The following is a 25,571-nucleotide window of genomic DNA, read 5'->3' on the forward strand; positions in this document are numbered from 1 at the left end:
ATGACATCCTGAAGCGTTTTTAGGTTGAGATTTTTTCTCTTAATAAGGTCTATACTCTATGTTGAGTGGGATATCGAGCTACAGGAATATCCTTGATAGTCTTACCTATGTGAATGTGGAAGTGAGGCCGCTTCCTATGAAATCTTGGGCAAGTTTCTAGAGCGTTTACTATACTGGGATACAAGCACATGGCCGTAATGTGCTGGCTTTTTGAACTTCACCTTAATAAAGTTATGTGTGTGGTGTTGTCAGAGATAGAGTTCAAAACTATAAGTTACTCTAGTATAATCTGGATCACTAACACTATGTACAGGTTCAAGTTGAGAAACACCTTTACTTATGCATAGCTTTATGATATGTTGCTTGATATATATTTTTTAAATAAAAACAAGTGGGGGATTGTTGGAGCAATTATGTTTTTATTTAAATATTTTAAATATTTATATTTTAGTTTATTACAAACATTAAATTTAAAACATAATTTGTTATCATCCTTTGATTGTAGACAGTTTTGCATCCCATAAATCCCCATAAATATCCTTGATTTTGTACGGTTTCACACCCTCCAACGTGCATCCCATAAACATCCATGATTTCTTACGTTTCAAACCCTCCAATGTCTATTTCTTTATATATATATATAGATTATATATAGGTTAGAAAACGTGCATAACAAAGATGAAGTAAGAAAAGTTTTATATATATTGATTTATAAAAAGCAACATATTGGTAAGGTGTAAGTTCGAAGGTTCTTCCGATGTGCAAGGAAGAATCTTATCAGAAGAAGGTTCTGGGCTGTTTTATCTTGGGGACGACGTGGTGTTTGTGAACTGCTTGCACACTTTGGGCAGAGCCGCGAAACGTCTTAAAGAGAGCGACTTAGTCCGCAACTCATCCCAAGAATCATTCACCACTCAAGGCTTTTACATTTTTTCAGGTAACTTCGTTCCTTTCTATTTTCAGTGTTCAACACATTCCTTCATCCCCCCTTGACGATTTTAAACTCATCTGCACTTTCTTGCTTTGCCCTAAATGTCAAAACAGAAAAAGTCAAAACAAAAAAAAATATCAAAACAGAAAATGCGGCTTACACGAATTCATACCTGAAACCATACGTTGTTGTCACAGGCCATGACTAGGTCAACTTCTGCTTAAAGACTCAGATTTTGTAAATTAAATGATGTGATTGATGATGATTGAATTATTACTGTATTGATTAACGTACTTATTTTCTATTTGTGACATATAATTTGATTTGCAAATTTGATTTTGAATTTTAATCTACCTAGCATTACCCTTTTGGCATATAGGGTTATGGCAGGGAGTGTGCTAGCCAAGAGGATTCTCTCCGGATCATTTTGGTGAGGATCTTAGGGATCTATAAATTACGTCTGTTCATCGTACATCTTATGGTCAGTTTTTGTTAGATACTGTTTGTATTTAATTTTAAATAAAAATATTTAAAATGATTTCTAATTGCACGATATACGATAAATGGATATGATTCACGGATCCCATGAATCCTCACGGCGAGGATCCGGATTCGTGTGCTAGCTTGTGGTTTTTCCACGTGTCATGCCCCTGTTACCTTAAGGTGTGTAAAACTTGACAATTGCAATTGTCTAGGTTAATTCTAGCTTTGCTTTGGCTTTAATGGTGACTCGGTTTCACTCACTCGGTAAACTCGAAAGGACACTGATAAACTGCTTTTACGTAATTTGCATTCACAAGGCTTACGAGCACAAATGCTGTCGAGTTCCAAATCAGCACTAAAGCCATGATTAGATTGTATACAGTGAGGTCCGCGTGTCCTCCGCGGAGTAAGATCTAAAGATTATTGTGTTGTGACATGAGCCACTTTTGCAAGTCGAGTGGCCGTGTATGCAAAGTCACTTTCCACTTTTGGGTAGAATACGCAATGCAAAGTCTTATTTTTCTTCTTTAATTTCTTATTTTCATTTTGACTCCCATGACGAGAGACGCACAATTACGCAGTAGGGGGCCATTGACATTTCTCTAATCACGGAGATAATACTAAATACTATAGGTTGTTATGGACTTATGATGTATTTGTAGATTTTAGCAGTCAAAGATTCAGATTTTAATGTACTCAGTCTGATTCTTACAAAGTGAGAAGTCTTGTTGACCTGAGGTTGCTTTTTAGCATTTTTCTCACTAATTTAACCATAGGTCTATGGTAAGCACACATAATCATTGATGCATGAACGTGTTCTTAATTGTTTGAGTTACAAACCCCTTGTAGTTTCGAAGTTATGTTTTTTTGAAGAGAAAAAAACTTGAATCAACCAATAGAAAAGGAGTCTAATTGTAAGCCATTTCTTATGCCAAGGAGAACAAAATGAATATATCCAAATATAATTCAACGCTCTCCTACTGCCTAAATTAGCAAGGACATCGCATGGGCATCAGAATTAGCTTCTCTATAAACAAAAAAAAAAAAAAAATATTCATGAAACAATATTTTGAGCAGCCATGTCCCATGGGATGGTACATGAATATTTAGTGGAGTCGATGTCAACAAGAATAATAATCCAGTGGTTCTCTCTAAATTTTAGCATAAACGAGCCGTATCAGGGTAGAAGCTTAGATCATCTTAAAGAAGAAGACAAATTTTAAATTTTAAATTGAAAGCTCATGTCCTACTTTGATCTTTTTTTAAGTTTTGTTCACCACTAAATATATCATTAATATTGTAAAGGTGACTAGATGGCTGGCCACTAATCCACTTCAATCTGTCTTTATTGGATGAAATGTTAGGTGACTCCACTAATATGCTTTTCACTATGTTGCTCGTGATTTGCTTCAATAAAAGAAAGTCTTATGAAACACAACACACCTAAGGATGAAAGTAAGAAGATACAGAAGAGGAAAAGAGAAAAGAGAGGAAGAGGAGATGAGATAATAGAGAGAGTTATTTTTGTACTTCTATTATTCTAAATTATAATGAAAGTACTACTGCTACCCCGAGGACATACTTCAGTCACATTGACTGTAGAGGAATCTCGTAAATTTTGTGTCTTGTTTCATTTATTCCACTACACACACCGTCGATTTTACAACAATTAAACTATTTTTTTTATAATTGTAATAAATAACTTTAGAACAAAAAACATAAAAACAAAAAATTATTAATCAATTAAAAATATATTTGAAAACCACCCTTGTTGCCAATTTCTTGTTTTAATAATGCTTAGCTTTTAATTTATTCTAAAAAATTAAAAAAAAAAAGGCTTAGGACATGGTTGTAGATATTTTATTTTTTGGTCGAATGTAACAATGTAAATATATAAAAATCCGATGATCAAAATGCCTATGTTGTTGCATGCATATATAAAATTTTGCTATCACAGAACGTCGATAATATCATGGCGCTTTATGATTGGTTAAATATTTATTGCTACAATTGATGCCAAACAAGTAAAGAAAAAAGGTTTGAAACTTTGGATAAAAGAAACAGTTGACTAAATGGAATTAAGGATTTACATGCAGTATAAAATGAAATGAATTAATCCATATGGTTTGGAGTTAAATATGTAGATTAAGGTTTTAATCCTTTTTTTATGGCCAGAATAATCCAAAATAAGTTGAGTATAGAAAATTAAAAAGCAACCAAGTTGGTTTCATGGCAAGTCCCCAATTGAGCAGAAAGTCCAACATTCCAACTAAATAAAATGCCAACCAACCACATAAATTCGATCCACTTCCATTCTCCTCCTTCAAGTTTTCTCCTTTTGTCTTTCCACCTTTGCAGAGTTACACCAATCTTTTTCTAGTTGACAAAATTGAATTATGGGGAATTGCTGGACATCTCCTGATGATCCTCATCGCAACAAATACATACCTTCAACTCCAGGTACAGTTTGCTCCAACATTAGACCATATATAACAAAAAAAAGGTCATTAAAAATTTCACAAATTATCTCAATTCTTCAAGTAGAAATGCTTGGATCATAATCTTTTAGCATGCTCTTACATGGGTTGCTTCTTTTTCATTAATTCGATCATCGAAGTTCTTATTCAGATGCATGTTAGGTCAGTTAGTCAAGGCAGTCACCCTGGTACACCAAGTTCAAATCACCCTCTCGAATATCTAGAATATCGTATTGTCAAAAGGAAAAACAGCCATTGAATTTCATACATGATTCATGCATATTAATCATATGTTATGTTTTTCTAGGGACATCTGGAAATCACAGCAATAACATATCCTCAAACACAAGCAGCAGTGGAGGAAGAAGTCAATTTTCAGAAGCATCATCGAGCCCCAGAATTAAAGAGTTACATTCACAACAACCCAATGGGCAGATTTTGGAGTCACCAAACTTGAGAGTCTTCACTTTTACAGAGTTGAAGGCAGCCACCAGAAATTTCAAGTCAGATCAAGTGCTTGGTGAGGGAGGATTTGGGAGGGTTTTCAAAGGTTGGGTGGATGAGAAAACCCTTCAGCCTTCAAAATCTGGTACTGGAATGCTGGTTGCTATCAAGAAATTGAACTCAGAAAGTGTCCAAGGGTATCAAGAGTGGCAGGTATTTTATTTATTTTTATTAAGATTTTTCAACTTTGATTGCATTATTGGGAATTTTTAATTAATTAGGACCATTTGTTTTTTATCCCCCATTTCTTATAAAGATGGCATCTTTTTTAAATTTTAATCATAACATGTCATGATTTGCCAAACCTGCTGCCTCACATTTTATTAATTTTTCAATTCCATTGGACTTCAGTAGGAGTAGATGCGGTCCCACTTTAGAAGAATATCTGTGTAGAAATTGCATAGATATATAGTGGGAAAGTCACGAGGGAAATAAATAATTTTATCGTGCCAAGATAATGTCATGCATTGAATCAGAACCGAATTAAGGATATTTACTACCCTTGTTAACAAAATTTGATTGAAAACTTTGTCAAAATGCCCCTAAGTTGCATTCATCATCTGCACTGGTTTACTGGATTAGAGTTTTATCATAAAAATGTTTCGATGCATTGAAGAATAATAAAACCATTTATTATATTAACTTTCTTACTATGCATTGATTATTATATATATATTTTTTAGATGAGCGGCATTCTAATTAAAAACTATGATAAAATATATTCAAATTTAGGTATTGAAAGTTGAGAAATTCGAACTTGTATGTTTTAGTTCAACACTTCATTAGTTTGGGGAGCACCACTTTTGTCACCGCTACATAATGTGTGGTTTTAATGCCACGTTGTGATTGTTATCCTGATTATTAATTTGATTCATAGTCTCCCATACGTAACTCACAGCCCTACTTCTTCTTCTTACATAACTTTTCAGCATAAATCCTTCTTTTTTTAAAATAATTATGTTTCTTTTTCCTTGATCATATTTGACAATGCAGTCAGAAGTGAATTTTTTGGGACGGCTTTCTCATCCGAACCTCGTGAAGCTATTAGGTTACTGTTTGGAAGACGAAGAACTACTCCTTGTTTATGAGTTTATGAAGAAAGGAAGTTTGGAGAATCATCTTTTCAGAAGTAAGAAGCCAATGTGAAAACATAGAGCTTAAAACTTAAATTTTTTTGCTTGAATTGTTAACCCTACAACTTTTGCTTCGAGTAGGGAGCGCGGGCAGCGAACTTCTTTCTTGGGACACACGACTAAAAATAGCTATTGGAGCAGCTCGGGGCCTGGCCTTCTTACACAGTTCAGAAAAACAAATCATCTACAGAGATTTTAAGGCCTCAAATATATTGCTTGATTGGGTTTGTACTTCTCTTTTAGCCTTTTCTCTCTCATATTAGTTATATTATGTATGCTCCATTATCTTTCTAAGAACCTACAATTGTAACCATATAGGAACCTAGCTTCCAATTTGGACCTTGTTGCTTGTACGTGATGTAATATATACTCTATACTAATCCAAATGGCTGCGAGAGAGGAATTCGAAATTGGGTGCATAGGGAGGAGCACATCCACTATCCACTCTTGTTAATGTGGCTACAGCTGCATCTGCATGTACATGATATAATTAAACCATCTTTTTTTTTTGTTAATCACCTATTTTATTTCTGCAGAGTTTCAATTCAAAAATCTCGGATTTTGGCTTGGCGAAATTGGGGCCAGCAGGTGCAGAATCACATGTTACGACTAGGATCATGGGAACATATGGTTATGCTGCTCCAGAATACATTGCAACAGGTAATCAATCTCGAACAAAAATGGAAGATTTTATGGAGTTTAGATATGAAATTCCCTTCGTTGATTTTCACAAATCAGCTGATACATATTCCTGATATATGTATACCCTAAACCAACAGGTCATTTGTACGTGAAGAGCGATGTGTATGGATTCGGCGTGGTGTTGCTTGAAATTCTGACAGGGCTACGAGCACTTGATATGCAACGTCCCAGAGAACAACAACAACTTGCAGAATGGGCTAAACCACTTCTCTTACACAAAAGAAAGCTTAAAAACATATTGGATGTGCGGATGGAAGGCCAATATGCCTTCAAGGCAGCAATGCAGGTAGCACTTATAGCTCACAAGTGCCTAGAGCCGGACCCTAAAAGCCGGCCCTCCATGAAAGAAGTTGTGGAGCAATTGGAACAGATTCAAGCAATCAAGGAACAACCAAAGCAATCCAAACTTACATCTGTGCAAGCCACTTTTAATTTTGGAGCCAATAAACAGTCGCTTCCTCATTGATCATATCACTCTAGGTTTCATAGCTCTCAATGAGATAAAATGTGATAGCGATACTACAAGGTTTATGTTGATGTTCAAACATCAAATTGAAAATGTTTGAACAATCTCATTCTTTAATTTTGTCAATTTTCATATTTATTTTTATTTAATTGTAGCAATTATATATTGAAATTCCTAAAAATTTGGTTCTTGTAATTAATCACCATTTGTGCTGGATTAAAGGATTGCTTGTTAAGCCATACTATCATCAAAGCAATTTATAATGTGGGCTTAGATGGTTTTTTCCAGAGCTCCATTACAATGATCTTGACTCTTAAGCACATCAGTAATCTGCCAAGCTCCATGCGTCGATCAATTACTCGTTACACATAACACTAATCATAATTAACAACTGCATAATATAAAGGAAATTGTAGCAATGATCTCACAATTAAAAATCTATGCCATTGGTCCCTTAACTCACCAAAACGTGCAATTATAGTCCTTTTCGTAAACTCCATTAGAACTTCCATCAAAATAAGTCATGTGTCATGCACATGAAGCTGAATTAAGGGGCAAATATGAAAAACCAAATGAAAAAAATTGTAGCAATGGTCCCTCAACTTTAATCCAATTGGAGAAATGGTCCCTCAACTTAACCCAATTGGGGCAATGATCCCTCAACTTTAACCAAATTGTAGCAATGATTCATCTAACATGAGTCATTTTGACGGAGTTAACGAAAATGACCATAGCTACATATTTTGATGAGTTAAGGGAGGACAATGATAATGGATTTTTCGTTGAGGAATCTTGCTCCAATTAGATTAAAATTGAGGGACCATTGCTACATATATAAAGAAATATTAAGTAGATTGTGAAAATAGTCACGTTCAGTTCAAGGGTTTGTTTGTTGTCCTATACAGTCAGCTACCAGATTAGATGGTACCGAAAAATGGGGGGAGAGGCAGCTCATGTTAATTGCAGATATTGTGACTTTGATAACTGAAAAGGGAGTGTTTATTGAACGAAGTTGATGAACCTTACCAACTGATCAGATGCACAATGAGAGGATTTCACGCATGTGTAAAGAAGATGCACAACGTTCTTTTATATCACTGATCTACCTTCGTTTGATTTCTCACTAACCACTCTTATATATATAGGTCTTAATTAACTCTCTTGCTTCTTCAAACTTGATTGGGTCGCCAATGCTTCAACTTTGATCGACACATTCATCAATATATTCAAGTCCTTCGCACTTTATACGACAGAAAGGGATTTCTACACATTTTTTCTTCTCGTGTATACCCTGTTTACTTTTTGCTTTTGGATTGAATAAGCAAAGGAAAATCGTTACACGGTTTTAAAGGAGGGTCTGTAGAAGGAAAAAAATGGTGTGTAAAAATAATTTTCGTGTATAATTATATCATATGTGTGAATATATATAATTTTCATAAGAACAACTTTTTCTTTTTTATTGTGACATGTCTTCATCAACAATTTGCTTGTGTTGTGTGATTGTGATTTGTCTACATGAACTTTTTTTAGGATGTATTATCCACACACCCCCCATTTTACTTCCCACACACCCCTTGATAATTTATATTTGTTGATCTTCTTCAATTCATCCGATCTGAATGCCGAAAATTAAAAATGTGTGTGAGAAGTAAAATGAGGTGTGTGGATATTACACCCTTTTTTTTTGTTCTGCGTTTGGCTGCTCAGAGAAAAACTGAGCAAAGGAGAAGGAAGTCCAAACTTTGAATTTCTTTTTGGCTTTTTTGTGATCATTCTTGGAACCCAATATTACTTTTGACTGCTGAACTAAAGTTCAGTGCTTATACACACAAAAAAGTTATTAAAAGCGTACACGTCAAACAGTGATTTGTAAATGATGGGTTCTTTTCTTTATTTCCATATATGGAGAGTGTTTAAGGTTTCATGTTCACTGATGTTTCATTTTTCTTCAGCAGGATCATATGATGGAGGAAAACAGTGCCATTGTTGCAAGCCAAAGCAGTGCTATTGGTGCAAGCCAATCGTTGGGGGCTTTAGGATCTTTTCTGAGGAAATGCTTGTTCAGTGTGGTATCTGTGGGCCCCATTCCTGAACACATAGCCTTCATCATGGATGGGAACAGAAGGTATGCAAAGAGGAGGAACCTGCCTGCTGGGGAAGGCCACAGAGCCGGATTTCTATCTTTCATGTCGGTTCTCCAGTACTGCTACGAGTTGTTAGTGAAGTTTATGACGGTCTATGCCTTCGGCATTGATAATTTCAAGCGGCCATCCGACGAGGTGCAAATTCTGATGGATTTGTTGCAGGAGAAGATTGAGGGGTTGCTTGAGAGAGAAAGCATTGTAAACCAGTATGGCATTCGAGTATGCTTTATCGGTAACTTGAAGCTTTTGAATGAGTCTGTGAGGGATGCTGCTGAAAGGGCAATGAAGGCCACTGCCAATAATTCCAAGGCCGTGCTTTTAATCTGTGTGGCTTATTCTTCTCGTGATGAGATTGTGCATGCTGTTCAAGAATCCTGCTACGAGAAAAGGAACGAAATTCAAGCACAGATTAAAAGAACGAGGGGTGGCAATGGCGGTTTGGATGGAGAAGCAGGACTAGACACCAGTGAGGCTTGCAATGAGAGAGTTGAGGGGGAGAAGGAAAATACAATGGTTAATCATGTCGAAAATGTTGAAGGGGAAGTTCAAGAGAGTGAGAAGCAGTTGCAAAATGTTCCTGTTGTAAAGGTAGTGGACGTTGAGAGGCACATGTACATGGCAGTGGCACCTGATCCAAACATTGTGATTCGAACTTCGGGTGAGACACGCCTAAGCAACTTTCTGCTCTGGCAAACTTCTAACTGCCTGTTGTACTTTCCTGCTGCGCTATGGCCGGATTTGGGTTTGTGGCACTTGGTTTGGGCAATTTTGAACTTCCAGAGAAACCACTACTATTTGGAGAAGAAAAGGAAGCAGATGTAACGATTATAAATCCACAGAGATTTTATAAATCATGTGATCATTGCTTACAAATCCCCTGGAAGCTTGGATTCTTAACTTGAAATTCGGTAGCAGAAATGTTTGTGACCTATTTACTATATATGGTAATTGTATTATGTATAACAGTGTAGTCATATTTGGCGAGTGGGTGCTGTTCCCAAACAATTCGTGTTATGTGTGTAACAATCTTTTACTGTGCAGTTCAGAAGAATCGGGACTTAGTAGGAGATTGGGCCACGACGATTTTATTATTGTGATTTTTTTTTCAGTCAATGCAACTATATATAGAGTTGAAGGCAGCTGTAGCTTTTGAAAATGATGCAGCATCCAAATCAACTTTTTAATCATGGTTGCTTTTGGAAAATTCACAGGAGTGATAAAAGCCACATATCTGTGGTATCAACCTAATCCCCCTTTGGATGGTCTTGATCAAAACCCTGGATCAGACGGCAGATATCTGTAGTATCAACCAAATGCGACTTTAAGCTCTCCCATTGTATAAGACTCCACACTAGAACTAGTCTTTCATGTAAATTCAGTGTTCTTCAAGTTCTTCATGCTAAAACTGCCATGGCTCATGCTCTGAGATTCGATACAGTTCTTCCGGTTCTACTTTGCACCCTCCTCCTAACCAAAGCCGCCTCTACCTCTCATCACCACCATCATCTTAAGTCCCTCCACTTCTCACTCTTTCAACACGAAACCATAAACAGAACCGGATATATTGTAGTGAATGGTGTGGCTGGAGCAGGCATCGGTCAAACCACTACGCCTTTTGGCACCGTGTTTGTTTTCCAGGATCCGATGACTCTCACAGCCAACCGATCTTCAAAAGCAGTTGGGATAGCTCAAGGAACTTCAGTCACATCCAGCTTGGATGGGCTTCAGAGCATTTCAGTAGCCAAGATCACTTTGCGCTTGAAGAACCACTCTGGTTCAGTTTCCATAGTCGGAGGCACGCATAACGTGAAGCCCGCCAATCATCCTGTTGTGGGGGGCACGGGCGATTTCCTGTTTGTTCAAGGCTACGTGACATCGTCCCCCGTTGATCTCAAGGGCCTAACCGTTGTCTACAAGATTGCATTTCACCTTTACTGGCCTCCATATGCAACTCAAGCTTCTTAGTAATTTCATGTTGCATAAGTAAGAAAATAAATGTGATTTACCGAAACAGAAATCAAAATTTCAATCCTCTGTAATCGTCGTAGCGAAGATACAAAAAATTTCAAGTTACAACTTTTAAACCATGTCTATGAAAAGCTTGAACAAGGTGCAAGCATTTACAGAATAAAAATAAAAAAAAGATTGATGATAAGAATATAAGTCGTTACCAAAAGAAGCAGGTGTTTACATGTCGTATTAACTTTTGCGTATAACCGACCAAGATTTCAAAGACTGGGTTACTAATCAAAGAATCAAATTACCATGAAGCAAGCAGTAAAAGCTTCAAAGGAAATTGAATCGGCCACAACATTCTCAATCCAGAATCAAGACCGAGGCTTGTGTAGACGAGGTCTGTTGCAGAAAATACGCCCATTGGCCCTCACGAATGCAGCTAAAGCAATACTTAGACCTGCCCATATACTTGAGAAGAACAAGTGCCGTAGATCGTACCTAACTGCAAAAGAATTGAAGAAATAAAACATCACTTGATTGCAGATTTGCAAAGATGTTGACAATCCGATATTGTTTCTCTCTAGAAAATGAACCAACAATATCCCAGTCCCGTCCCACCCTTTCACCATCTAAGCCATGATTTCTGCAAATTCTATTTAGTCACAACATGTCGTGTTTATATTTACCTTGCCTCAATGACAATGTCGCAAAAAAGAACCCCGTCAAAACGAAAAACAACGCCAGCGGGAATGACTGCAGAACAAAATAATGTGAGTTAAGACACTGATAAAGGTCAGAGTTGGGCAATAAAAAAACAAAGCAAGCTAACTTGAATAGACATCTAGCTTCGACTTACGGCAACAGCCTCAAGTCCTCCTTTTTGTGACGACGGTGTCATATCTCTGCTGACCGAGACAATGTAATGTCCTTGCAGGAGGTCAATTGCATCCTTCAGGCATTTCCACCAAAATACAAAAAGAAGTACCCAATACATAAGTAGTTGCAGAAGAGATGATATTGACTTCATACAAAGAGATCCAACACATAAGCACAGAGAAAAGGAGAGATGACATAAAAGGAAGCACACTAACCTGTTTTGTTCCGTCGCAAAAGTTATTATAATAATATCGTAGAAGGGCACTGACTCCATCCTTAGCGATCCCTGGCATTGTCCGCTGTCCACATCTAAGATCCAGCCAAATAGACAAAAATTACCACAGCTAAAAACTAAAACATAGTATCTTATTCTTAAGTCAGTAGTATACTGCTGTCCCATCATAGATGTAGCATGCAAAATATACATCCCAAACCTTCAAAGCTTTTTCCCCGCCTTTCCAAGTCAGAATCACATTTTCTAGGGTAAGAATGCATTAGATGTATGAGCAGATCTATGTATAAGTACCTTACAAAATCCCCCTTCAAAGCAGGAGTTCCAGAATACTGAATGCTTACATCATCCCCATGATTAGCCCACACTGGGAAAAAAGTTAAAAAAGAAAGAAATAATATCAGAAGCAACAAACACCCGCAGATATGGTAAGCCCTATATGCTAGAGAGAGAGGTGGTACAAGAAAAGAGAAAAAGGATGTACTCACAGACTCTAAAGCATTCATCTAAATTGTGATGTGAGCTAATAGTTTCTTCAGCAGCAAAAATTCCAAGCCTTCTAAGTTGGCATTCCAACATATTTCGGGCTATCATGCTCTGCAGCAAATAATACTCGATTAGTGAACAAACAACAGAAAAAAAAGAAGTTTATAACGAGAACCAAAAAGTGATAATAAAGTACTAGTCTGGGTTTGCCTGCATAACTATTATTGTCTTAAAATGTTGAAACAATATACAAATTATTAACGTACCTGGGTAACATTTGTACGATCTAGGCAATCAATGCAATTGGTCCTTACAACTCCTAGCTGCTCCTTCATTTTCTCGCCCTTTTCATTCAATAGAAGATACCTATATTTCAATCATGGTGAGCAAGCAAAAATTACATTTCTGTGTAGGGATGCAAAACAAGTATCTATATTAATCTATTTCTGCAGAACTTACACTCAATAAGTAAATAAAGACGTCTGAAAGGAACAAATGAATAAGAAGTAACACATACTCAAGTGCATGTCAGGGAATTAAATATTTATGACAGGGTGATGGAAAACATACCCATTTCTGTCGAGGAAATCTACAATTTGCTCATAAAGGATAGAGAGGCGCTCAAAATGGACGTGTCCACAGATATGGTGAAAATCAAAGTGCCAATATCTACAATATTCAGCAGGTCTCAACATAAAATAGATCCATACCAAGGAACAAGAAAAGAAGGGTAAAAAGAATTAGGAGAAAGGAAATTCTACCTCAGATCATCACTAACAATATGCTGCATTGCATTTGCAAATTTCTCACTCAAGCGTCCTTCACCTCCATGCTGACAAGATTAAGTATCATGATTCATGAGACGTAACACCCAAATTGTATGCACGCCCATATATACGAATGTCAAAGAATGAAAAGTTTAAAAGTGTGCACACCTAAAAATACACCGACCCATGCACAATACACAATTGTATACATATACATATATGCATTCATGTGGATAGTACACAAGCATGCCTATTGGATGTGTATTTTCAGATAAATTATTCCAAAAAGATTGGGATATAGAGTTCGCACCGTGTTGACAAGATCAACAGCTAATACAGCCCCATACTTTTTTCTTAAATCCAGAAAATGCCGCTCTGCCACTCGAGGCTGCATAACATGTAGTACAGAAGAAGTCAGATGGAGATAGATTGCAAAAGAATCTTAGAATTTAAAAACAAACCAGCAACTCACAGATTCCTCAAGTCGCACAATTTCGAACTTGGGCTTATACGTTAAGTCAACAATTTGGTCCCAAAGCAAAGGAATTGACCCCCTAACCTGCAGAAGAAACATTGAAGGTGCTGTAAACCATTTAGGACAATTAATCAGGGAAAATAGAAATAAAACCATGTGATCAAAAAGTCCATATCTTAATTACATATGCATAGCTATACAATTTTACCTGGACAAATGATGAAGTAAACCCATTCAAGTGCATAATCTGCTCAGTTTCGACAAAGTTCGCTACGTACCCATCAGAATCAGCTCCTCTTCTCCACATCCGCGTACCTTCCAAGAAAAGAAAATTATTATTGGCTAAAGTAACAAAAACATAAGTCCTATTTCCGATGCATATAGCACCCCTAACTGCATAAGATATTATAACCTCTACATTCCCAAATTTAGCATGAATATAATTCTGCTGGAAATGCATATAAAATTCACATAGATGCACACCAGAAATCAGTGGACCTTTTACTTCCTACTGCACTGAACAGATGCAACATCCATTCAACCTACCTATTTCAGCGTTACCTATTGAAATGAACGGTAGTTGGTCCACAGCTCAAACACTTTTACGATCAAGCAAACATAATTTTTTTTTAAATAGCTAAATCATTAGTTCGCGTCATAGGTGGTACAGTACTAACATCACCATCTATTATTCATATATCTGCAAGTGTATGCTAACTGTAAATTACAGAGCATGGCAATAAATAAACGACTGAAAAAGCAGAAAGATTTGAATACCATTTCGCCTAGTGCATCTCCTAGCAATCAGAGTAACATCAATAATATCTTTGCCAATGGCTGCTTGAAAGTGATGAAAGCGTGATGATCAATTAAGGAGAACCTCTCAATGACAAAACAGTTTATAAATCCAACACCAACACACACAAATGAAACTAAACAAACTAAACAATACACAAGTACGAAATGTATGCATGTGTGCAGGCACGCAAGCACACATGAGAAACGGCAATAAACTGAAAGGAAGAACGAATTAAGGATATTCCCTTGAACAATAGGAAGTAGGTATGGATCAAGCTGCAATCAAAGACCATATAAATGCTCAGAAGTTAGTAAATGGGAATTAAGTTCATCAGAAAATGGAAAAGATAAAACTAAAAAGTTAGCAAAGACCCAACCTTGTTATCTATCATCCCTTCCATCATATAATTGTTCCAAAGAAATCTAGGCTCTGCCTGTGGAAAAGCATTTGAAGACATGAGATTGAAACCACGAACATAAAAACATAAAACATGGATATTTGAATTTATCATAACTTTGGGAACAAGCAAATATAGTAAACAATTTCAGTCTTAATTAAATTGTCAAGCCACTTCAAATTAAAACAATAATAAAAGTATGTTACTGCAAAGTCAGGGAATACCTGTCTCCAAAGTGGAAGCAATTTAGATTCATCGCCCAAATCATGCAATCGCTGTGTGCTGCAATTAGACAAATTTTTTATAATAATGAATAGCACAAGTTTGCCTCAAATATTAAATGAAACCTTCTTCTTCTTGTTTCTACTTGGGTAGGGGGACAAATGAATACGGATAACACTTCACCTCAGTGTTAAATTGGTCTCATATGAGAAATAAAGACCAGGAGTCTTCTCTGCTATATTTAGCAGCCCAGAAAACTCAGTCTCCATCTTTTTCTGCCAAAAAGGTACAACAATATAGAATTTACATCAGTAGCCACTCCTCGATTAAGGAAAAGAGGAAAAGAAAAAGAGTCAATAAGCAATCATATAAGGGAGACCAAAGAAGGGGTGAAGGGTAGGGCAACAAAGGATTTACCTGTTCTGCAGGGGAATTCTTCAAAGAATGGTCACAGGGAAAAACCTTCAAGGATGAAACTTTAAAGATGGAATGACCCAAGTATGAACCGACCTGTTCACGGTCGGTTATAACCATCAAATATGACCCTGAAACATAATGAATTAATAATAACATCAACAAATTGGAAAAGCTGCCAGTGCCAGAAAGAATTATATAATTTCTCATATAATTAAACCATATTAGAGTGTATTATCATCCTACAACGCTTCTTTTTATATTAGATTTTGCAATTATACCAGAACTCGTAAATCTACGGCCTAGCATCAGCTTTCACATTATGAAATGCATTAATTTGTGTATGCTGTGAAATGCAATAAGAGTCAGGACCTGGATCTCAGATTGGGGCGTATCAAGCATCACAAAATCCAATATTCCTAATCACAAAGATATGAAACGGGAAAATTTTATTGGTTTGAATAAGGCAATGTTACCTGCCAAAAGTTTCAGCATCCCAACCACACCAAAAATAGTTCGAATCTTAGGAACCCTAACGGAGCTGGAATCTGGAAGCTTTTCTGCAAAACCGGAAGCCACAAATAAACAAACAGTCAAATGTCAGTAAAATCTGTAGCATTTAACCCAGAACTGAATTCAAGATTGTTGCTTTTACACACAGAAAACCTACCAATGAGCTGCATAGAGCCATCCACCCTACTGATTGCCAAAGAGGATCCCTGAGAGCCATCAGTGGGCTCGATAACATACTGATCCGGAAACTCCCACAGCCTCATTCGTGTGTACAGCTTCTGCCCAGAGTCTGCCTTCTCCATCATATTACTTGGGTAAAAATCCAAATCACTGAAAAATTAACCGATCACAAACAGAACCCAACATTTAAATTTCCATTATTTCAAATCTTTTGTCCAATAACAGCATTAAAATTGGACACATGGAGAACCCAGTATTTCAAATTTCCTAAAGTTCAAATCTTTATTCCAAAAAGTAAGGAATAACGAATACATGAACAGTGGCCAGCATTGCAATTTGGTAAATTACCTTTTCAAGGATCACCAAGTGAAAGCGCGTGGTAAAAGTGAAAGAGCAAAAACTGAGACCCAAATCTCTCTCAAAATTCTTGTGAGAAATGGAAGATCAAAGAGCAAAGCTAGAGCTTTTGGGGGTTGGTCTGAGATTTTGACAAAGTAAAAGAAAGAAGGGTTTGTGAGGGTAAGGCCGTGTTTGCCTGCGTGTCTCATAAGACGCATAGACCGGTAACGGACTGTCTCTCTACTCTCTCGTCCAAAGCTTTAACGGAATTTTGGGCGGAAACTACCAACTGTTTTTGCCCAAAACAGTGCTGGAGAAAGGAACTTTGCCCAAGAAATTAATCAGAATACAAGAATATTAATAAAACATGAAACGAAAACGAACGTGGTAGATAGTGATTGGGCCGTCCTCTAGTATTTTGAGGCCCAGGAGACCAAATCACTTGCTATTATTTGTATGTGTGCGGCCTTTCAGTTCACTAGCCTCTCCACACGCACTAACGTGCGTGTGAGATGCATTTTTGCATCACGGGCGCTACGCGCCCCTAAAGATGTATTGTGTTAGTTTTTTTCCATTGTAATTGTCAAGATATACTTTAAATGTATTGTGCAAATATGAACTTTTTTTTTTACCATACACGTCCTAAAAAGTTATAATGGTTATCATTTTACTTTACGTAAAGTAATGATTTAAATGTTATTCATTCTCATGCGAGAGACATTTTTTCATCACAGGAGCTACATGCCTCTAGGAATGTATTGCTTTAGTTGTTTTCTTATTTGCCCATCCAAAATTTTAAACTTTGAAATACTAACACTCATATTTTTTACCATGTAAGTCCTAAAAAGTTGTCATGTTTTTCGTTTTCACTTTGGGTAAGAGAGAGGCTTTTACCTGTTATTGATAAGTGCCCCCTAAGATATGTACTCTCTCATACATAGCAGTGTCTTTACCTGTCTTATCTAACATTACCTTCGCAAGCATGTTATATTAACTTCTTTTCTTTAATATTACCTTCGCAAGCATGTTCCTAACCCTTCGAGACTATGGATGTTGAAATGCATCGAAGTTTCAACTAATGAGAAGATATGTGACATTTAGTAACATTTAACAAACAATATTGTATATATTTACCATGACCATAGTACAACATAAACTTACACCTTAATCCATGTGATAAGGAGTAGTATTTTACAATATAAATCTATCAATCTCATTGTTTATTTGAACCATCTCTCCATAATTGTTTCCTGTACAAATTTGTGGCTGATCCTGCAATTGAAAAACCCAAATGTGCAGTAAAAACAACCAAGAGAAAACAGAAGCTAAAAGAAATCACACTAAAAAAAATCAATTGAAATTAAGCAATCACTGTGCACTTGATCGACCCTAAGGTGACATACAAATGCCAATTGCCAAAAAATTTAAGAAACCATTTTGAAATTAAGCAAACATTATTCTAATAAGAAAAAAACCTCAAATGTACAGTATAATTGAAATTAACTCCATTTGGAGGGAATTAAAGAATGCCAAAACCACAATAACTTCATATTACATTAAACATTTTGACTAATATGTTATAAGCACAACCAACTCATCCATATTAAGAACCCAACAGAAACATAAACCAAATGATGCAATCTGCCAATTAATTGTTCCGTGCATCAACTTGTGAACGAAAGGAAAGATATGAACAGAAAATAAATTCAACAAAACTGGAAAAATGAAGAGAAGAAATTCCACTTATGAAAGGTGGTTAGAAAAAAAAACCAAAATCAATCAAAGTGGAAGAAATTCCACGACCGACCTGCGTATTTATCCTATACAGCATTCGTTGTCAAACTCTTTAGTCAAAGCACTACACATTGCTTATATCTGTGAGATGAATACGACAAACATTTGAGGTTGAATTAGTGAATCTCAAATACACTGGAAAAGAGAAAATGCAGACCACATCTTGATCAACAAAATTAGAGAAAATGGCAGATAAAAAAATAGAAAGGGAGATCGATTAGGTACTCATGATTAAAGGAAGATTAGAAATTTCATAAAAATAAAAAGAAGAATTGAAAGAAAAATCAAATGTAGAAGAAAATTCCATTAATTGATAAAACACTCACGATTTGTCAGATTCTTACAGCCTTACAGGAAGCTTTGCACTATGCACTTTTTTTGCCTGAAGCAGCAAAAAGCCCACTCCTCACATCATGATCGCCACAATTTAAAGAAGTCGAAGTAGTACAAAGTCTTGGTAGAACAAAATTGAAAACATAAAGCATAAACCCAATAAGAGTCATAAACTAATGAAGAAAAAATTTGAAAATTTTCAAACTACTAACCCTACAATATTGTCTCGCCCACACAACACACATCACATTTATCTCCACTGCCTGCACTGATTCAAATGATTTGAAACCTAATGGCAAAAGCACGATAAATAATTGGAAAATGGATTAATATAAACAAAAACTCCCCGGAGCCAAGAGTTTCCCAACAATCATACATGAAAATAGAAGGAAAAATGAATTTGGTTAATGGTGGACAACCACTGGAAAGAATGCAGAGATCATGGAGAATCCGAGATTGAAAGTTACCTACGATAAGAATCAGTTGATGTAGAGGAAGAGTCTTTGTCAATATATCTACCTGTCTGTTTCTCCCTTCCCATCGTTTTCTTCTTCTTGATTTCTGCATGACTACAAATAAACTACAAAAATTAATATGAAACTAAACTTACCCAATGAAATTTGAACACAATGAATTACTTCTCCATTATAGTTCATTTCCAAATCCTACTACTTTGAGAGGATTTAAAATACCCCGTTTTCTAAAAATTTGGAATCTCTAATAACTGAAGAATCACACTATGCAAAACCCAAGTCGTTTATTAGGACGAAGAATCTCAAAAGCCTCAGAATTTGAAATCTCATATTTCAATGTAATTTCTCTAATTGAAAACCCAACAATAATAATCCAATCGAAATTGATTGTAAAGACAAAAATCGAAGGAATTTAGGAAAAATCACCTGAAATCTTGTCTAAATCGAGTGTGGATGTCGAAGGAACTTCAAAAAAACACAAAGAAGAGGGGTCTATGCGGAAGACAAAAATGGGTTCGTTTCTTCCGGTGTATGACGTGTTGTTCACTCTAGAACGTGTAGCAGATGGTGGTTCCATCTCCTCTAGTGTTTACAACCGTTGCGGTTCGATGTGGTGTTCGAGAGTTCTACTCTTTCGTGGAGGGTTTTTTTTTTTTTTTTTTTTTTTTTTTTCTTCGGAAAGATAGGACACAATGCAGTATTTGTGGGAGGATTAATCCAAGGGTCAAAATGAATTTGAAGTGCAAGTATTTTCATCCCGGTGGTTGTCAATTGTTGTAGTTAAGATGGGTGTTTATATTATTAGCATCGGATAATTTTACATTTTATAATAACTTTTAAATTGTACGATATTACAATTTTGATCTTAATTTTATTGGATAGTTAACGTTGGTATAGTGTATGAAGTGAGGGCATTTTTAGCATTTTGAAAAGCTTCACCGATTTGGGCTCTCCCTTTATATATATAGATAAGATATATAATATATATATATATATATATATAGATACATAGATATAGATTTTTTTTTTGGTGAGATATTAAACACTCTCGCTCTCCTAAAATGGAGGAGGAGTGGTGTTAGTTGGTTATTATATCTTATTTTGTTTTTTTTTTCTCTGAAAACTGATTTGGGTCGAACGTGGTTGAATTTGTGTCTTCCACGTTTGTTCTTTTGAATTTTATCTCTTTTTTTTTTCTAATTTTTTTTCTTTTGGGTTAAATTCATTTTGCCTCCTGAGTGATCTGACCTCCCGGACCCTGCAACAAACTAAGGAATATGAAGAGGAGGTTTGGCGTGAAAAAGCTTTAAAAAATGGAAGAGAAGTTAGAGGACGTTTTTTTTGGGGGGGGGGGGGGGAGGGAGGGAGGAAACGAATGAGGGAGTTCTATAACCGTAAAACTCTGTTGTGGATAATTATCATCATTTTTTTTGTTAATTTAAATAGTTAGTTTTAATTCTAAAGTAGAGATATATTTTTTTAATACAGATTTTTTTAGTTATGGTTTTTTTACTAATTTGTCCTCATTTTCTGGATTTGGATTGTGAAGAAAAGAAATGGGCTTTCTTGGTATTTTTGAATGTTTCACCAAACTGGGGCTCTCACTTTATATTTCAGTTCATTAATGATCGCGAATTTTTATGATAATGAAAGTGAAGTGTTATTGGCATTTCAAAAATTTCATTCTACATTTTTTATAAATGTATTTTTTTTCTTCTAAATATAGAAAGTTTGGGGGTAGAATAATAACTTTGGAGTGCCAATAACAATTCCTTAATAAAATGAGTAAATGAGTAAATTACATAAAACTACTTCAATTATAAGGTTAATCACAATTTCATACTCAATCTTTAAAACATTTCAATGTCATACCTTATCTTACGAATTTGTTCAATGTCATACCTTTTGTCTATCAATCATCTGTTAAATGGTGACGTGGCTTGAGGCGGGATCCATTCTCTATTAAAAAATTAATTAAATATTAAAAACTAAAAAATAATAATAATAATTTAATATTTTTTTTAAATGAGGGGTCCACCCCTACAACCCCTTATTCGGTTCTTCACATGTCCCCCAACCTTCCTTCACTACCTTTTCCCTCTCCACGTTGACGAGGAACACCACACCGAAAACGTCGTCCTATCCGACACCCCCAACCCCCTCGCCACCAGCTCGTGCGGCGGCAGCATCTCGTCGTCTCCCTCGTCCCCCTCATCCACCACATCAACCAGACCATCGTTTCTACGGTGCTTCTCCACCGCCCGGGATAGAACCAACACCATTATCGGGGCCGAGTTCTGGAGCTTTCTCGAATTTGGAACCGACTGGGACGGCAAAAGTCTCGGAATTGAAGGGATGGGCTTCGACAATGACGAAATTGTCGGCTTTCGGTACAACACTTGTGCCGATTGACTCAGTTCTGGGAGGACCGCGAATATTCTGAAATTGACGCGACGAGTTAGACTAAGGCGGGGGTTTGGGGTGTTAACGGCGGGCTCGGTGAAATCGGTGGTCCAGAAGACCTCGGCGTTGTTGAGCTTCTCGCCCGCGGCGGTGGACGAAGGCGGAGAGAAGGAGAAGAGGCCGAGCAGCCGATCTGACGACGGCGATCACTAGCTGCAGAAGCTGGTAGAGGCCATGGTTGGGATTTTTGGGGGATAAAAAAAGGGGGGGGGGAAAGGAGAAGATTTATGGGTTTTGATGTGGCGAAGGGACACGGAGTTTCGTAGAAATTGAATAGAAGAAAAGAGAAGGAAGGAAAAGCACCTGAAAATGTTAGGGGTGGGAGTTACTTTCAGGAAAAAAGAATGTGGTGGGCGATGTGGTGCTCCTCATCGGCGTGGAGATAGAGGAAGAGAGGGCGGCGGTGGGGTGGTGAAGGAAGGTTGGGGGGACACGGGAAGAACCGAAGAAGGGGTTGTAGGTGTGGGTCCCCCATTTAAAAAATTATTAAATAATTTTATTTTTTAGTTTTTAATATTTAATTAATTTTTTAATAGAGGTTGTGTCCTGTCTCAAGTCACGTCAACATTTAACAGAGGAATTGACAGACAAACTGACGGAAGATATGACAACAAATTCGTAAAATAGGGTATGACATTGAAATGTTTTAAGGATGAAGTATGAAACTATAGTTGATCCAATAATTAAGATAGTTTTATGTAATTTAGCCTAATAAAATTGAAAACAATTATATTAACATGTGTCGATAGAAAGGCTATTTAAAATTTATACATTAAATGAGTGTAGAAAATTTAAACTCGAACTCACATACGTGGTCGTTTGTTGAAGTTGGATTTGAGACCGTTGAATTTGCAACTATTTGCTCAACTTGAACGGTTCTAATGCCAATTATTTTCTTTGTTGTATACCATTTTATTTCCCTTTTTTGGGTATTAACTACTTCCTTTAGTAAAAGCGCTTGTATAATTTTATTTAACGGTTAATACAAGATTCAAACGAAAATCAGCCCAACAACGTAACATGCATATATTAACAAAACATGGAAAAACAACATAATATATCAACAAGGATTTGAACTTCCCTTTGTAACACATGAATTGAACTTTCTTGGTTATTATTTAGGGTTACTTAAACACACAATATCTGAATCTCGTACTTCCACCGGCCTAAACTCTATCTCCTGCCACTAATCAGCAAACTGCGCGCACCGTCTTACTAAGGGCATATACATTCTAATCTTATGATCCGAATTTGCAAACAACAAAATTACCAGCAGATTATGTGATTCTATATGTATCTAATAAAAAAAATAATCAAAACAAAATAAATAATAAAGGAATAGAGAAGTAATTAAGAAGCTTAGAACATAAATTGCGAGTACAGATACTTTGGATGCGGTCTCTAATCCTTAACATTCTTTGACTAAAACCTTAATGATATTCAAAGTTTGATCAACGTCCCTTGACTTTGTACACCTCATTATAGTACAATTAATATTTATAGTTTTATAGTTTTGACATTAATTGTTTGATATTTTATAAGATTTATAATCCTATAAATTTAAAGTCCCTCATTATAATACTATTAGAAACGGTTACAATAAAAAAAATTCAAACATTTTGATTGAATAAATGGATAAAAACAATTTAACAATAAGAAATAATAAATGGCAAAAGAATGTATCCATAGTGAGTGGTAAAAAAAAAATTGGTACATTAATAAAGAAGAATAGGTACATTATAAATAAATTAGGGTACAAATAAAAGATTAAAAAATTATGAGTACAAATGAATTTTTAAAAAATATAGGCGCTAAAAGAAATTAATACATGGGTACAAAATAAAACTAAAAAGAAAATACTACAAATTTAAAAAATTGTTGCAAATTAAAAGTGGGTACAAACTAAAAATATAAATATATGATACAAAGTTTAGGCATAAAACATAAATATACCATATGTAATTTTTCTATCATTGATTAAATATACAATGTCACGTGACGGTATACACATGGGTAAAAATAAATAAAACTTTAAAAAATATGGGCACAAAAAGAAACTAATATATGGTACAAATTAAAAATGAAAAAAAAAATTGGTATTAAAAATAGGTACAAACTAAAAATAAAAATATATGATAAAAAATTTAGCCATAAATATAAATATATTAATTGTAACATTTTTAACACTAAAGGAATATATTTAAAAATAAAAATATTTTATTATTCAAATAATTAATGATGTTATTAATATCCAAGGACCTTGATAAAAATTTGAAAATGAATAGGATTTTAATCAATGGAGTAACAAAAAGAAGGATGTGAACCTAATTTCTCCTTGAGAGTAATACTCATACTGTTATTCATACGACCTGCCAATCTACACCGATTAACAGAAGCGGGGATTTAAAGTCATTCATGAAACTACTCAAACATACTACAATCACAGAGAATAAACTAGAATGAATTGTACGCTTATTAACGTACGTACAACTACAACCCTTGTATACGAACTGCAGTTTTACGTACGATCCATGCCAGATGCGCATAATTGCATACTTCTACTGTAATTGATCTTTTAGGCCTCAGCACCACCACCACTGTCGCCACTGTCCCTGTTGTCATCAGTAACATCATCATCATCATCATCCGGTGGGGGCATGTTTAGGTCAATTCCACCACGGCCTTCATTGTCCTCCTCCACATCCCTAGCCTCGCGCACATTTGCAGCATTACTTGCTTCCCCTACACAACATAAAAATTGTTAACATAAACCAAGAACATCATCCATGATACAAAGCAAACTAAAAAAGTATTTAATTTCATTTCATTGCGCATGCATTGCGTTTAAATTTCATGCAGTACTGGACTTGATAGAGATTTAGGGCCAACTAATTACCTTGTTGCTGTCCTGGGGGTGGGAAGGCGCCTCTATAGGGACGCTCCGGGTGGCTACGCTGATGCCCAAACAATGCTTTCCACGAACTGAAATCCGATCGATTGCACACGGGGCAAGTCGGGGTCATTCCTTCAGGGGCTTTAACCTCGGCTTTACGCTTGCCGAGCTGGCCACCCACGGCCATGCTCCCCGCTGCGGCAAGTCTCCCTCCTAAAGAGATTTCAACCCTGACGGGAGTGAAACTACTCCCACCAATTTGAGAGATGTTTCCCCCTGCAGGAGAGGACCCTCTTCCTAAAGAAGAGGGTGATCCTCTCCCACTAGGAGGAGATTTTGATCCCCTGCTAGGAGTCCTCCGGCCACCAGAGGGTGAGCCCCTTCTTGGTGTGGATGTCCCCCTACTAGGAGAGGGAGATCCATGGCCTGGAGATCCTTTGTTGGGCCCGGGAGGAGTCACAGAGGACCCTCCGGTAGCAAACCCTCCAACATTGAATTGGCCAGTGGTAAGATGAGTACGAACAGGAGGAGTTCCAGAGGACCTTAGGAACCCGCCATCCCCTCCTCCCGCATTAACTTGACCAGTGCTATGAGGAGGAGGAGGAGTAGGAGTAGGAGTCCGAGCATGAGTGCTTGGTGGAGTAGTAGGAGCAGCCCCAGTAACGTTGGAACTAACGTTCTCGTTACGGGGTTGCTGTCCCTCTGCGGAGGAGCCCTGGTTAGTGGTGGTGGTGGTGTCCTTGGAGTTAGTCATATTGATATTAGCCTCTTGGGAGCGATAAAACACTGCGTCCGAACAGCGAAGTGTTCATGATGCCCTGACAGTTTATATAATTAGGGTTTCTTGGCAACCAGATTGGCACTGTTCTGTACAAAAAGATACACTGCATCTGCAATGCATGCGACTCTTCGTCTGTGAAAATGCTGGGAATCATCACTTGCAGCGCGCCATTTCTCCAAAGGGTTGTGCTCTTTCATTATCGGCCGTTGATTCGCGTATAAACTCAACGGACGGTGCTCGATGGTTGTCATGCATGAAGGCACCGCCACATTGCAAATCCTGATTGGATGGCATTTCATTGTTTTTAGGGAGCAGGGAAATGAACCGGTTGGTATGAG

The 25,571-nt window shown here is 36.6% G+C and overlaps 4 protein-coding genes and 1 long non-coding RNA gene across 5 annotated transcripts; 3 read left to right on the forward strand and 2 right to left on the reverse strand.

Moving 5' to 3' along the window:
* The first annotated feature begins 3,643 nt into the window (after positions 1–3,643).
* Positions 3,644–6,935, forward strand: LOC103431543 (probable serine/threonine-protein kinase PIX13). Its single transcript, XM_008369707.4, has 6 exons — positions 3,644–3,874; positions 4,199–4,548; positions 5,389–5,524; positions 5,610–5,752; positions 6,065–6,188; positions 6,308–6,935. Exons 1-6 carry the CDS (start codon positions 3,811–3,813, stop codon positions 6,694–6,696), a joined length of 1,206 nt encoding a protein of 401 aa, XP_008367929.1. The 5' UTR covers positions 3,644–3,810; the 3' UTR covers positions 6,697–6,935.
* A 1,606-nt stretch (positions 6,936–8,541) lies between these two features.
* On the forward strand, positions 8,542–9,825 carry LOC103431546 (dehydrodolichyl diphosphate synthase CPT3-like). Its single transcript, XM_008369710.4, has one exon. The coding sequence runs from the start codon at positions 8,658–8,660 to the stop codon at positions 9,660–9,662; it is 1,005 nt and encodes a 334-aa protein (XP_008367932.2). The 5' UTR covers positions 8,542–8,657; the 3' UTR covers positions 9,663–9,825.
* A 329-nt stretch (positions 9,826–10,154) lies between these two features.
* Positions 10,155–10,924, forward strand: LOC103431541 (dirigent protein 2-like). Its single transcript, XM_008369705.4, has one exon. The coding sequence runs from the start codon at positions 10,251–10,253 to the stop codon at positions 10,803–10,805; it is 555 nt and encodes a 184-aa protein (XP_008367927.1). The 5' UTR covers positions 10,155–10,250; the 3' UTR covers positions 10,806–10,924.
* Positions 10,842–16,855, reverse strand: LOC103431542 (phosphoinositide phosphatase SAC7-like). Its single transcript, XM_008369706.4, has 21 exons — positions 16,506–16,855; positions 16,135–16,307; positions 15,941–16,024; positions 15,468–15,595; positions 15,234–15,325; positions 15,053–15,110; positions 14,808–14,864; positions 14,673–14,706; positions 14,410–14,490; positions 13,841–13,947; positions 13,630–13,716; positions 13,468–13,545; positions 13,152–13,222; positions 12,961–13,059; positions 12,657–12,756; positions 12,393–12,501; positions 12,199–12,271; positions 11,888–11,981; positions 11,653–11,745; positions 11,483–11,549; positions 10,842–11,298 (listed from the first exon to the last, which is right to left on the reverse strand). The coding sequence occupies exons 2-21, from the start codon at positions 16,280–16,282 to the stop codon at positions 11,168–11,170; spliced, it is 1,791 nt and encodes a 596-aa protein (XP_008367928.1). The 5' UTR covers positions 16,283–16,307; positions 16,506–16,855; the 3' UTR covers positions 10,842–11,167.
* Positions 16,856–18,600: 1,745 nt separating this feature from the next.
* On the reverse strand, positions 18,601–19,658 carry LOC139192109 (uncharacterized). The gene is made up of 3 exons (XR_011575929.1): positions 19,523–19,658; positions 19,091–19,192; positions 18,601–18,912 (listed from the first exon to the last, which is right to left on the reverse strand). It is a non-coding gene; the product is annotated as an uncharacterized lncRNA (long non-coding RNA).
* Positions 19,659–25,571: the final 5,913 nt, after the last annotated feature.

This window comes from Malus domestica, chromosome 15, assembly GCF_042453785.1.
Source record: "Malus domestica chromosome 15, GDT2T_hap1".
NCBI classification, from domain to species: domain Eukaryota; kingdom Viridiplantae; phylum Streptophyta; class Magnoliopsida; order Rosales; family Rosaceae; genus Malus; species Malus domestica.